This window comes from Schistocerca piceifrons, chromosome 1 (genome assembly GCF_021461385.2).
Source record: "Schistocerca piceifrons isolate TAMUIC-IGC-003096 chromosome 1, iqSchPice1.1, whole genome shotgun sequence".
Classification (NCBI taxonomy): domain Eukaryota; kingdom Metazoa; phylum Arthropoda; class Insecta; order Orthoptera; family Acrididae; genus Schistocerca; species Schistocerca piceifrons.
Window position 1 is genome coordinate 284,868,109 of NC_060138.1, and position 15,035 is coordinate 284,883,143.

The 15,035-nt window shown below is 37.2% G+C and overlaps 1 protein-coding gene across 1 annotated transcript in view; it reads left to right on the plus strand.

The window, feature by feature from the left end:
* LOC124788551 (BRISC complex subunit FAM175B-like) overlaps nt 1–15,035 on the plus strand; it is a 134,192-nt gene that overhangs the window by 79,524 nt on the left and 39,633 nt on the right. The window contains exon 4 of the mRNA XM_047255825.1: nt 7,465–7,664. Within this exon, the coding sequence (XP_047111781.1) occupies nt 7,465–7,664 (200 nt within the window). The remainder of the gene's footprint in view (nt 1–7,464; nt 7,665–15,035) is intronic.

A 15,035-nucleotide genomic window follows, 5' to 3' on the forward strand; every position in this document is an offset into this window, starting at 1 on the left:
ATTCTAAGATGAAAATCTTGCACTTCAAAAACCATTATTTGATTCTGAACCCTAATCAGTGTTCTATTTGGTTATGAGAAAATTTGATGATCTACTAAGTGAGTTGTAAACAAGAAATTTAGACATTGTTCATGTATTAGAATACTGGGGAAAAACATCAACAGCTTTAGAGCAAAATGATGACATTAAAATGAAACGAGAAAGAAAATTAATCTAGAATTGAATGCCTAACAGACTAAATACATCACAGTAAATTGACTTGCAGTTGTTATTGCAAGAATAAATTACAGCAGAAAGAACCTGTGTGTGTGTGTGTGTGTGTGTGTGTGTGTGTGTGTGTGTGTGTGTGTGTGTGTGTGTTTTTAAGTGCATTATCTGAAAACTACCTTGAGCAGTTAAACAGAGAACCAACTCGTGGCGATAACATATTAGACCTTCTGGTGACAAACAGACCCGAACTATTTGAAACAGTTAACGCAGAACAGGGAATCAGCGATCATAAAGCGGTTACTGCATCGATGATTTCAGCCATAAATAGAAATATTAAAAAAGGTAGGAAGATTTTTCTGTTTAACAAAAGTGACAAAAGGCAGATTACAGAGTACCTGACGGCTCAACACAAAAGTTTTATCTCAAGTACAGAAAGTGTTGAGGATCAGTGGACAAAGTTCAAAACCATCGTACAATATGCGTTAGATGAGTACGTGCCAAGCAAGATCTTAAGAGATGTAAAAGAGCCACCGTGGTACAACAACCGAGTTAGGAAACTGCTGCGGAAGTAAAGGGAACTTCACAGCAAACATAAACATAGCCAAAGCCTTGCAGACAAACAAAAATTACACGAAGCAAAATGTAGCGTGAGGGGGGGCTATGCGAGAGGAATTCAACTAATTCGAAAGTAAAGTTCTATGTACTGACTTGGCAGAAAATCCTAAGAAATTTTGGTCTTATGTCAAAGCGGTAGGTGGAACAAAACAAAATGTCCAGACACTCTGTGACCAAAATGGTACTGAAACAGAGGATGACAGACTAAAGGAGGAAATACTAAATGTCATTTTCCAAAGCTGTTTCACAGAGGAAGACTTTACTGTAGTACCTTCTCTAGAATGTCGCACAGATGAGAAAATGGTAGATATCGAAATAGATGACAGAGGGATAGAAAAACAATTAAAATCGCTCAAAAGAGGAAATGCCGCTGGACCTGATGGGATACCAAGTCGATTTTATGCAGAGTACATGAAGGAACTTACCCCCTTCTTGCAGCGGTGTACCATATGTCTCTAGAGAAGCATAGCGTTCCAAAGGATTGGAAAAGGGCACAGGTCATCCCCGTTTTCAAGAAGAGACGTCAAACAGATGTGCAGAACTATAGACCTATACCTCTAACGTCGATCAGTTGTAGAATTTTGGAGCACGTATTATGTTAGAGTATAATGACTTTTCTGGAGACTAGAAATCTACTCTGTAGGAATCAGCATGGGTTTCCAAAAGGACGATCATGTGAAACCCAGCTCGCGCTAATCGTCCACGAGACCCAGAGGGCCATAGAATCGGATTCCCAGGTAGATGCCATGTTTCTTGACTTCCGCAAAATGTTTAATACAGTTCCCCGCAGTCGTTTAATGAACAAAGTAAGAGCATCTGGACTATCAGACCAATTGTGAGACTGGATTGAAGAGTTCCTATAAAACAGAACACAGCATGTCATTCTCAATGGAGAGAAGTCTTCTGAAGTAAGAGTGATTTTGGGTGTGCCCGCAGGGGAGTGTCGTAGGACCGTTGCTATTCACAGTATACATAAATGACCTTGTGGATAACATCGAAAGTTCACTGAGGCTTTGTGTGGATGATGCTGTAGTATGTCGAGAGGTTGTAACAATGGAAAATTGTACTGAAATGCAGGAGGATCTGAAACGAATTGCCGCATGGTGCAGGGAATGGCAATTGAATCTCAATGTAGAAAAGTGTAATGTGCTGCGAATACATAGAAAGAAATGTCCTTTATCATTTAGCTACAATATAGTAGGTCAGCAACTGGAAGCAGTTAATTTCATAAATTATCTGGGAGTAGGCATTAGGAGTGATTTAAAATGTAATGACCATATAAAATTAATCGTCTGTAAAGCAGACGCCAGACCGAGATTCATTGGAAGAATCCTAAGGAAATGCAATCCGAAAACAAAGGAAGTAGATTACAGTACACTTGTTCGCCCACTGCTTGAATACTGCTCAGCAGTGTGGGATCCGTACGAGATAGGGTTGATAGAAGAGAGAGAGAAGATCCAATGGAGAGCAGCGTGCTTCATTACTGGATCATTTAGTAATCGTGAAAGCGGTACAGAGATGATAAACTCCAGTGGAAGACTGCAAGATAGACGCTCAGTAGCTCAGTACGGGCTTTTGTTGAAGTTTCGAGAACACCTTCACTGAGGAGTTGAGCAGTATATTGCTCCCTCATTGTATATCTCATAAAGAGACCATGAGGATAAAATCGGAGAGATTAGAGCCCACACAGAGGCATACTGAGAATCTTTCTTTCCACGAACAATAAGAGACTGGAATAGTAGGTAGAACTGATAGAGGTACTCAAAGTACCCTAAGTACCCTCCGCCACACACCGTCAGGTGGCTTGCAGAGTATGGATGTAGATGTAGATGTAGATAATACCAACAGAGGTCACTAGATTGCTGGATGAGCAAAATTTCCAGAATTGCACTGAATCGCAACTGCGATCTATTTATGTATTAATTGCTGTAGTTACATGTGACCTGTACCTGGAGCGTATTAGTATGGAAGAGTTGGAATAGAGACAGTGACACCGATTTGGCTGAGAGAGAGACAGAAGAAATGCGCCTGATGACTCTTAGGACAGATGCCCTGCATAATCTGCAAACCACTGTGAACAGCATGGCAGTGTGTGCTTAGCTTGGTGCCCTATCTGAGATTTTTTCCATTCCAGTCACATACAAAACATGGGGAAAATATCCATTTAAATGCCTCTGTGCCTACATAATTAGCCGAATCTTGTCTTCAAGGTTGCTGCAGGAAGGATTATAGGGGGATGATTGGTGTCTTACTTAAAGGATCTGGCAATTCAGATTTTTCAACATTTTTGTGGTACTCTCCCATAAGTCAAACAAATCTGTAACCATTCATGTTGCTCTTATTTTTATAAGTTAAATGCCCCTTGTGAGACCGATGTAGTAAGGGTCCCACAGATTTGAGCCATGTTATAAGATGGGACTTACAAGTGATTTTTAAGCAGTCTCCTTAGTAAACTGCATTGTTCTTACAATAGTCTGTGTGAGCATTCCATTTTATATTCCTACAATTGTTTTACCTTGGCGTTTGTACAAGTCAGCTGATTCCAGTTGTCTCTCATTGATATTGTAGTAACAGAATAGTACCTTCCCTGTGAGAGATAAGGCATATATACTACATAATTTTAATATATATGGAATATAAATATTTATGTATATAAAATGTATAATACTATATAAAGACAAGTCACTGTTTAACATTCTTACCAGAAATCTCGAAAGGTCTTGAGATTTTACTAAAATGTTTATACTATATTGTAATAAACGTTGGTACCAATTACTTTGTGTGTGTGTGTGTGTGTGTGTGTGTGTGTGTGTGTGTGTGTGTGTGTGTGTGGTAAACAGTCAGTTGAGCATAAGGTCTATAATTTTCTAAACAACAATGTAGAGGTTTTCTGTTTAATTGACTGTGAGAAAGAAACTGCTGTGCTGTGAAAATGTGCAGTTTCTTTTTGTTTCCTGCACTCATTTTTAACTGTGATAGCAGGACGTTTAAAGAATAAGACAAGTTGATACAATAATGTGCTGTTTTGTTTTCTTCCTTGCAGTCAGTTTTAAAGCACACAGGAAAGCTATGTTTATGGCTTATCAGCATGTGATTAGAATATTAAGACATACTTTGAATTGTCTGAAACTTTGCAGATTAAGACTGTGTGCAATACTATCATTAAAGTTGTTACCCCTACACATGCAGAATCAGAATAGGCCTCTCATTATGCCATATATCAGGGATCCCAACCGATTTATCCATTCATTTTAAGCAACTTTAATTTCAAATCAAGGTTTCATTGACGAAATGATATAAAAAAAAAAGGTTCGAGATCAGATGGTAGGGAGGGGGGTGGGGGGGATGAACAGAGGGGGTGAAGGAAGAGGTGGACAGATTGGGGATAGAAAGGGGGGGGGGGGGTTGGAAAGGACATACAGTTCACTAGTATACAATATGAACATACCAAGAAATCTTCAATCCTGTCACAATTGTCACATGAGAAGTGCAAATTGGGTTTCACACGACTGACATTAGCATGAAGGAGATTATTCTGTAAGAGTACCTCTTTTATGTGTGAGCTCAGAATATGTTCCAAGATTATACAACAGATGGATGTAAATGTGAGAAGACACTGGACCACTTCTGCTATCAATCTTGTAGACAAATGTGACATGGGCTACCTCCTAAGCACTTGTTTTTCTTAGCTTTATCGTGGTTAAAATGGGAGCTAATTTTGCTTCAAATTCTCTGTATTATCAGACAGTGATTACGTCAGGCCATCTAGACATATTTAATTTTAGTGATTTTTAACTATCACACTAATATCTGCATCACTCATATCTACAGTAGTGTGGAATGTAAACTGTGGTAGTACATCTGTATCTTCCATAGTAACAGAACTTTTGAAAGCAGTGTCTGCACAGATAACTTGGGGAATTTACAGTAAATATTTGCCAACAGCCAAATTGTACAGGATGTTACATCAGTGTTAGTGAACCATTCAAAAGTAAAAAGAGAATAGTTATAAAATTTTATCAGTAGGGGAACATATGGTATATGTAAAAATAAATTTATGTATCGGAGTTAAGGAATGTGCAGTGTGTTGGGTCACCTAATTATTCAGCCATAGACTGCCCTGGAAAGAGAGGTCTGTCTTTGCAGACACATGGCCTAGAAGACGTAGCAGATAACGGCAGAAATTACATATGCAACATGGGAGGAAAATAAACAAATTAAGAAAACAGTTGCCTTTGACAGTTTCATAGATAAACTTGGTAAATGGTCAGTGAAAGCAGTAACACACCAGCATCTGTAGAAATTGCAACAACACCAACTGCAAAAGTGAAAAGGTGTGTACAGGCTGAAAAACTGTGTTTAGTGCTTCACTGTGATTTTGCTGAGAACTGATCTGTAATGTTCCCACAAGAAGTACAAGGGTATCATTGGAGTAACGACCAGGTTTCAACTTTTACAGGGGTGACATATTTTCAAAACTAGACCACAAGAGTTGCAGTTATATGTGATGATGACATAGGACATGACTCGGCACATTCTTTGCTAGCAATGCACAAAATCCTTCAACTGCAAACAGGGGCAGAGATCATCATTATTTCTGATGGTGCTCCTAGTCATTTAAAAATTGTTTCCAACTGTTTGAATTGAGCAAGTCACTTGTGACAACTGACTGGGTATACAGTGCTACTGGTCGCGGGAAGGGGCCTTGTGATGGTGTAGGAGGCCAGCTGAAGCACCATGCTACAAAACATAATCTTTCCAGACCAAATACAGCTGTGATTCAGAATGCTGAGGATTTTATGAGAGTCATGAAATCTTGCACATCCACAGCCCTAATTCTTTTGTCCAAAGAGGAAATCAAAGAATTCTGTTTCTAGGAGAAAAAAGAAGAATGGTCCAAACTAACTACTCCGGTGAAAGGAATTCAGAAGACACATTTTTGTACTCAGTGATGGGCGAACTCATATTGCAAGGGCTTTAAAGAGCAAGAAAGAAGACATTTTGTTCGTTCAACCAACACCTCAGAAACAGCAGGATAATATTCAAAGTCACAACCTGAGAAGGGGGATGTTTGTGGCCTGTTTGTATGACTGTGACTGACTGGTGGATTGCAGAGATTATAGATGCCAGTTATGAGTTAAACGAAATTGTAGTGAACTTGATGCTACCACAAGGCCGAGCTGCTGGATATAGGTTTCCGTCTGAAGGACAGCAACAATGCCATCAGTGCTCATTTCCTGGTCACTATGTTTTGAAGATTGTAAGTGCTCCAGTTCCTATTGGTTCAACAGGAAGGCATCACTCTATATCAAAGGAAGATACTGAAGCAGTGGAACACGTTGTTAGTTCATTGACTGGCTAATTTCAGTACAAAACAGAGTGGAGTGCACAGAAGTTGTATAAATTGAAACTTTGGACATTTCCCATACATTTTGGAACCATTTAAAATGATTTGAAAATGAGTCTCTTACTTATCTTTCAAAACTAAAATTATGTTAAATAAGACTAGGTTTTTTGATTTTTATGAGCCTTTTATGTGATGATGTGGTAATAAAACAGGTTATATGTATGGCAAAAATTTCAATTGTTTATAAAACCTGTTCAACCTAAAAGTGGAAACTCTCCTTTTCAGGGACTATAGAAGTATATGGCACTAATCAACAGAAAAAAATCAATTTTATGGATTGGTATTTTTGAAAAAAAAATTTCTTTTCCATAAATTATACAAAATGTTCATAACACTACCGTAAAAGAACTTTGACAGATAAGTCCAAATGGATGATTTCTTTGTAACCATAAAGCAATTGTCTTTCAAATAAAAAAAAAACAACAAGATATCTAGAACTGTTCCAGTTTTAATTTTTTTTTCCAAAATTCGCATCTTCAAAATGGTATGTGCAGTGTCATTTTTGGAGGGCTGTATCTCAGAGCAGAAATTTTTTTGGAGAAAACAAAAAAAATACGTGTTCCTTACTTAGTCCTTAATTTTAACGTATGCTAAATTCAGTAACATCTGAGACTATGGAGGTAAGATTTTTTCCTAGCCTGCCTGAATTGATATGGACTACGCCAGGATCTTTTGCCTATGCTGCCATAAATAATTAATGAAAAGAGTTTAGGTGGGAGGTAAACACAAAAGGCACTGTCATGTGCAGTTTGTGCTTGTTCTGTCAGTCACAACAAAACTTGTGAAACGCTCTAGTTAGATGAATAATGAGTCATGTAATCAAGCCTGTCTTCTTTCTTAAAGAGTATTTGCCAATTTTGAAGCCAACTGGTGAACGCAGAGCTCACTGTCTGCCGCGTGGATGTGCAGTGTCACATGAATATAAAAGACCTGATACATATAAAGGTTTTCCAGAGCCCCATCCCCCACAGTGCATATCATTATGTTGAACTCTGATTGTTTGACATTTTTGACTGGAACTTGCTGAAAGATACATTCCAAAACAACCCAAAGTATTGCCACATTGAAGGAAAATATTTGTTACAGTATTGTGGTTATAACAAAGATTGTGCACACATGTGAACACTTGCACATAAACTATTTCCATATTTATAGTCATATCAGTAGTAATTGTTGTTGTTGTTGTTATCATTGTTGTTATTGTTATTATTGTTATTACTCTTTCTTCTCAGGATATTGTTGGATGGTACACTTTTCGTCGAAATGCTGCTCTAGTTCCACATTTGCGGGACAAGTTGCTACATAAACAGCTACAGACAATGTTACCTAATTTGTCATCAGAACTTTTTATGATGGGTATTCTGAATACAGTTGTCTCAAATTCAGGATCCACTCACACCTTCAATCACAAATTTGTGAGGTATCGTAACAGGTACTGTGTCATTTGTTATATGGCTGTGAGCATTCACTCACTTTATTTGCCTGTAGAAATAAGTTGACAATTCATTTGGTATCTGTAAAAGATTTTTTTTTTTTTCCTCAAAGAGACTGCATGCTGCCTCAGGAGGAAGAGGTTATTATTTACACTTGAATCGTCAAAAAGAAATAGGAAGTTGTTGTCTTTATAACAATATGATAAACATCTTCCTTTAATGACACATGAAACAGATGATAAAAATTAAATCAACTTAGAATTTTTGAAGGATGTGTGCAAAACATAGGATAATGTGCACCATTATATATTCCTACATATATTTTGAATGTTTGCAGAGAATATGGAATGAATAATAGGAAAAAATATTAAATTACCAGATAGTGTTTTCAAATAATGAAATTTTCACAAATTAAATGAGTGGTCACGGAAATTTATTTAAATATAACTCATTTTGAATGGACTAGTTTTCAGTCTCTTAAAATTGTTTTGAAATATTTTCTCATAGAAACTAAATTTCTTAAATGTCTATAGACGTAAGCAACAAAATAACCATACAGTATTATTTTGAATTTGTGGCACGGTTAACTGCTGAATAAAACTATAGATACTTAAGAGTACAATTACAAACCTTCATCCTTTTTTTTTAATTAAGAAGTAACATGTGAAATAAAATCTTCTTGCCACTCCACTTGGGGCACATTGCAAGCTTAAATATAAATGAATACACTTTTCATATTTTAACTTAATGAAAGTACCATGAATATTTGTGGATAAGCTATATTTATTAAAACATCATTTTAAATCTCAATCTATATAAACAACAATCTCAATCTATATCAACAACAACAAGATTTAAATCCTTTGTCCTACATATTTATGAACAGCTATTTGAGTGTTGTGCCTCTTTAGTAAATCTAAACGAATTGCTGGTTTTGATAGTTCGTAAACAATCAGTAGGATTTCTTTTTTTATTTTCATCGAACAACTGCAAATTTTCAGTGATACTTTATAGAAATAACTGGAGAGTCATTCTATGTGGGAGTTCCATATTCAATTGCTTTTCAATAAGCAGTGATAGAGCTAGTCTCAAGAGTTATTGGTAAAAAGAATGCAGGTTGATGTTTAATTACTTATTGACATTATCACTGCAGATAGAGTTCTAATTCATTTAAAGATTAATAAAGAAGGAAACATACCATGATTTTGTTGTCAAACTGAACAGAGGTTAGGGAAACAATGTAAAACCAAATTTGGAGGATTTAAAACCACGAGTGGCTAGATGGTCCTCTTGGAGAAGTCGTAAGCTGAGACTTGAAATTTAAGCTTTGTACAGGAGATGGTGCTGATGGCCTTAAAATGTTCACATACTCATTGTCATCATTCCAGATGGTAGCAGCATACAATTTAACCCTGGATTGCTTCAACAGGTATGGGTTGCAAGGGTGCCTTTGACACCTCATCACCATTCACCCCATTTGCAAAGGAGTGCATCAAGAAATGACATAAAAGATCAGCTAGAGACACCCTGATGTCTGGAGCCATATCTTACAGTCACCAAACACATCTAGTGACCAGATCATCATCCAACTCATTCTAAGTCCTAAAATGTTATGGAAGTGCGTATTTCCAGCAGGTATTGGTCAGTGTACCCGTTTCTCATATTGTCCAATGTGCTCAGCAGAGAGTTTTTCAATTGGACCGGCTTTCACACCGCCTTATTTATTCCCTGTTGAGCATTCGTAAGACATGATGGGATAACTTGGTCCAGTCTGCGATGCTTGAAACATCCGCTAACCAGTCACGTCAACAGGCAGAACAATTGTGGAACAAGTTGCAAGTTTAAAAGAAAATGTAAATGTGAAATACAGTATCTTTTCACATAAACATCAACAACAATTTTTACACAGTGAACTGTATTCATGTACATATGTCTTCATGTTGTATTTATACATAACTCTGTACAGTACTAGAAGTACACCATTCACAGCTTATCTGGCCCATTTACATTTTTATGTTATACAGTTTTCAACTGCGTGAAGCAACACAGTGATTAAGATTCTTGACTCATGTTCAAGAGTCCTATTTTAATTCTGCACCTACATAGATATTCTGGAAGTCATTTGGCAGTCCATGATGAAGAGTGATTTTGTATCATTGTTCTCCTTACTCAATCCTGTTCCACTAATCTATAGGAGGAGTGAAAAATGTGTGTGTACAGGTATCCCTAACCTCTCATATCTTATTCTCATGGTCCATATTTGAGATTTATAATGAAGACAGCAGGATGGCTGCAGGCTCTACATGAAATACTTTTTCACTTAGTTCCATGAGAAAAATGCCACCTTTCTTCAAAAGACTTCCATTTATCTTTCTTGAGTGTGTCTGTTAAACTATCTAGTGAGCCTCACCATCATGTTATGCTCCTAACAGCATATCTCAGAGGTATTTAATTATATGCTGTCACGTCTGCTCAATATAAAAGCTCCAAACACTGGATCAGTATTCCAGAATATGTCGTACTAGTGCCCTGTATGTGATTTCTCTAACAGATTCTCCGTACCTTCCTAAAATTCTCCCAACACATCTAAGTTTCTGCTTTGTATATCTTGTTATTGATCTGTTTGTGTTCCATTCCATCTCGCTCTTTCATCTTGCCCATAGTTAGTTAGTGTGTGTGTGTGTGTGTGTGTGTGTGTGTGTGTGTGTGTGTGTGACACCCAATTTTGCACTAACATATTTAATACCTTCCTGTGATTTATGCTTTATGAAAAAATGTTCACGGGACAAGATCTGACATAATTGACATTAAATTACAATGGTGTGGCGATGGCCATGAAGTAGTGGTTACAAATGGTACATGGTTAACACTAGAACCGCCGGAATGTATTGTATACCAAGAACTGCTGATGCGGTCATTTTGACCGCTATATGAAAATCATTATTTTTGTTCTCATTATCATCATTTCAAATATGTATTTTAGGTTTATAAAACTAAAATAAGACTAATTATATAATTTTCTCAAATTTAATATTTTTCCCATTTATTACAAACAAGAATGAGTTTTTAGAAACATGTTATCTAATTAACAAACACAGTTTTTAGGTCAAATTCTTCTTTAAAGCTGGTGTATTTATTGTGTACTCATTATTATGAAATTAATTACTGTAATATTTTATGTAGTGCACTTGTAGCCATGAAATCTGTTTGCCAAATCCACATACCACAACATATTTGTAAAACATTGCGTGACTTTTCCTTCAGTGTCTTTGCACTCACTGATGTGAATTACATATCTTTGGTAGCAGGAACTACATACCACGTCCTTAGTTATGTCCTTCGAAAAAGAGCCACACACTTGCCATTTGCACTTTGCGGGTATAACTTGTCTTATCTTTACACTTCTTCATTTGACATTGTCTCCTCATTTTATTTCCTTCTGTAGAGTTTCCAGATTCAGCTTCTGTTTCCACCAAGTTACTTTTCGAGTCCATGTACCCCATACGATGCTCTTCTGCTAGCTTCAGGATATAATTTTGATGAATGATCTTCATCACTGTTACTTTCTTGAGAATGATTCCTAAATTGGTAGCTGCCAAGTCAAGAATATTATAAAATACATGAACTAGCTAGCTATGAGTACCAGCTCGAACAGTGTATTTTCTTGTCATTTGATCCACCACATCAACACCTTATTTTGTATTATTGTAGAAATCTATCGTTTCCGGAGTTCTTTCCAGGCCAGTTTGAAGTTCAACTTCTCAATGCAAAGTGCTATATAAAAGCATATCCTTGTTTCTTTTGCCTTGAGATACAGTAAGAGTGCCACTGGAATATTTGAAAAGATCTGTCATAAAGATTAGCCTTTATAAACTTCACTGCCTTAGGGTATTCTCTTCTTGATTGTCTAATTGTTCCAACAATGCTATTATCATTAGTTCTCAACTTTTCGCCCAGTTTCACTGTTAAAAAAAAAGTTGTCCGTAGTCATGTTTCGCCTCTTCTTCTGAAACAGCTCCATCAGCTTCATTACTGCACTTTCAGGAAAGAGTCTGGTCACCGGTCGTCTTTTCCTGAATAAGGGAACCCATTGCACAGAAACTTTGAGTCAGTGTCGACAAGAAGTAAAACTTTTTTACCAAATTTGTGTGGTTTGTTTGGCATATACTGTAAAAATGGACACCTTGTTTTGTTTGGAAAGAGCTGTTTATCAGCAGTCAGATTTTCACCTGGGATATAGGTCAGATGGCTATTTTCAGTGAATTTGTCCCAAACTTCTAATACTAAAGAAAAATTTATCTGTCTTCAAATGTCGAACTGCAAAAATCTTAGAATTTCTTGAAAGCCTCTTGTTTTTCCAAACTTAGACTCCACAATTCATTTCCTAGAACACGTTTTGCCTCATTTTTCATACAGTGTTTTATGTCTTTCAGTATTGATTCATCAGTAAACAGACGCCATGCACTCAATATCGTGTAAGAGAGCGAACAATTCTAAATTGGTAAGCAGCAGAGGTCTGCGAGCCACGATTACTATGTTACTACAAGCCAACGAATTACAATATGGCTGGAGATGCAGAGACAAACAGTGGACATAAGTAAATTAAGAGTTTCATTATTGTGCTTATTATTGCTGTTTAGAGACTGACTGTTAACAGATTTAATCTCCTCCAGAAGAGGAGGACATGTTGTAAGACATTCTATTACAATAATCAATACAGCAGGCAAAATGACTGCTCTCGCGGTTCTAGATATACTTGTTAACAGCGTCCTAACCATTTCTCAAAAAATAAATATATCTACTACGGGTGATTCTTTTTAATATGGAAAAGGCACTGAAGCTCATTGCAATAAGACAAAAACTGCAGTCAAAATAACATTTTGAAAACCTGTTGCAGTCATTTTGATCGCTCTGACGGTTCTAGTGTTAACTTTCTTGACACCAGGGCTCTCTACTCAGTTGATCGGAAGTGGTACATGGGTTAAGTCTGAACATTTTCTACTTCATCTCCTGCCTCTGCCAAGTGCTATTCAGCATGGTGGCTGGGGGGAGTAAGTAGTTTTGTTCGAATGAAGGTATCATGACCAATTGCAACGATTTTCAAACTGTGCATGCATGACTTTGTGATGGATGTTATCATCTTAATTTGTTTTATTTGAAACACATTTAGTGTGTCTTGTTGTTTAGCCACTTACAGCACTGTTTGACAAATTTGCTCATTTTGTGGCAAATGTTTTTCATTTAAACACAGCACCAATTGCATATTTTTTCATGCTTAGCAATGGTTGTTCAAAGTATTTATTCTTGTTGTCAAGTGGAAATATTTACGTAACTGTTTTTTGTGAGTGATAGTTTGGATGTGCGTGGTTTCCTACTAGAGTGCTGCAACGCTCTGTGTTTGACCGGTCACGGCTCGCCTGTTGACGCGGGGACCGAGCCGCTTGTGTCCGGCCCCGCTCGACTCGGCTCGGTCACGTACTCACCCCATGTCTGATGTCCGGATTCCGGACACGCGGATAACCGAGCATGACCGGTCACCGCTGACGTCTCACTTCACTCCGCCCCGGCTCGCTGCACTGTACTGAACAAATCCAAGGCCTCTCTCTCTCTCTCTCTCTCTCTCTCTCTCTCTCTCTCTCTCTCACACACACACACACACACACACACACACACACACACATATATATATATATACAACACACACAATGTATTTATCTCTCTCTCTTTCTCTCTTTTAATACAAAAGTAACGTTTCCTAGAACGGGTACGTGACACAGCTAAATTGGAAAGTAAAACGATATTTCAGTACAATCACAGATAGAAGACGAGTCTCATTTCCAAACAGAAGATTTATTTTTCCTTTCATTAACAAGAAACATTAAATAAGTGCTTTCTCTGTAATCTAGAAGACAACGATCTTCATAAAGAAAGCATATAAAGAACATTAAACATTTACAAACGTAACATGTCATACTTTTCACTTGTTTGCAACAGAAACAAAATTATAGTTATTGTTGATCAGCAGTAAATCACTAAAGCGTTCCGGATTTTATTGGCTGCGGCGATTTGTTAGTAACATGCCGGCTTTACTAAAGCATCTTTCACTAAGTGCGGTTGTTGCTGGGATACATAAAATACGTCTTGCAACTGCAGCCAGGCCTGGCAGATATGTTTCATGTCTGCTCCACCCCTTAAGATGTCCTCCTCATCTTCGAGGTGCATTAAAATGTAGAGATCTACTTCATCTGCTGCGGATGATCTGTTGTTCCTCCATTCCTTGAAACTATCTCTCTTTCTGGGTGGTGATGACACAGTACTTGAAGGATGTATGACAATAAACAAAAGAGACAAGTAATACAGAACTGATGTGGAAATCATCGAAACGTCCCTGTGAAAACGAGAGGTTTTACGTTAATGAAATATTATACAAATTATAGCATTCCCATTGCTCTGTAATACACTATCCACCAACTATGCAAAAACGATTGTTAATGATTGCATGTTGTACCTGCGTAAGTAGCACACACTTGTCGCACATTGCTAAGAATTTCCTGCTTTTCATTTATTTCAAGCATATTAAGATCACGGAAATACGGCCAAAGAAACGAAGCAATTTTATCTCTGGAAGTGATCATAATCTTCTGACAAATGAAAGTCAAGGCTCGATGTATGACAATAAACAAAAGAGACAAGTAATACAGAACTGATGTGGAAATCATCGAAACGTCCCTGTGAAAACGAGAGGTTTTACGTTAATGAAATATTATACAAATTATAGCATTCCCATTGCTCTGTAATACACTATCCACCAACTATGCAAAAACGATTGTTAATGATTGCATGTTGTACCTGCGTAAGTAGCACACACTCGTCGCACATTGCTAAGAATTTCCTGCTTTTCATTTATTTCAAGCATATTAAGATCACGGAAATACGGCCAAAGAAACGAAGCATTTTATCTCTGGAAGTGATCATAATCTTCTGACAAATGAAAGTCAAGGCTCGATTTTTAATCTTTTGTACCTCCTGTTGAAAAATACATATCTGTTAGTACACATCAATTACAGTAGATAATTATAAATCTATCACATATCACAATGAAACAGTGCTTTTAACTGCAGTAATTACTCGCCTGACAGACAATGTCATAGACAGTGCAAATTTGTTGCAGTTTGTGAAACCAAAGAAGAAATAACTGAACTGTCGGTTCTTTTTCGCATTCTAATTCATCTGTGGCCTCTTTAAATGGTCTCAGAAATTACGCAATTTTTCAATCTGTAAGCGCCGTCAGCAAAGCAGAAACTTCGTTATACTGAGTGTGTAAGGATTCCAGCATAGTGTACAAGCTGTTCCAGAGTGTGCAGACCTCT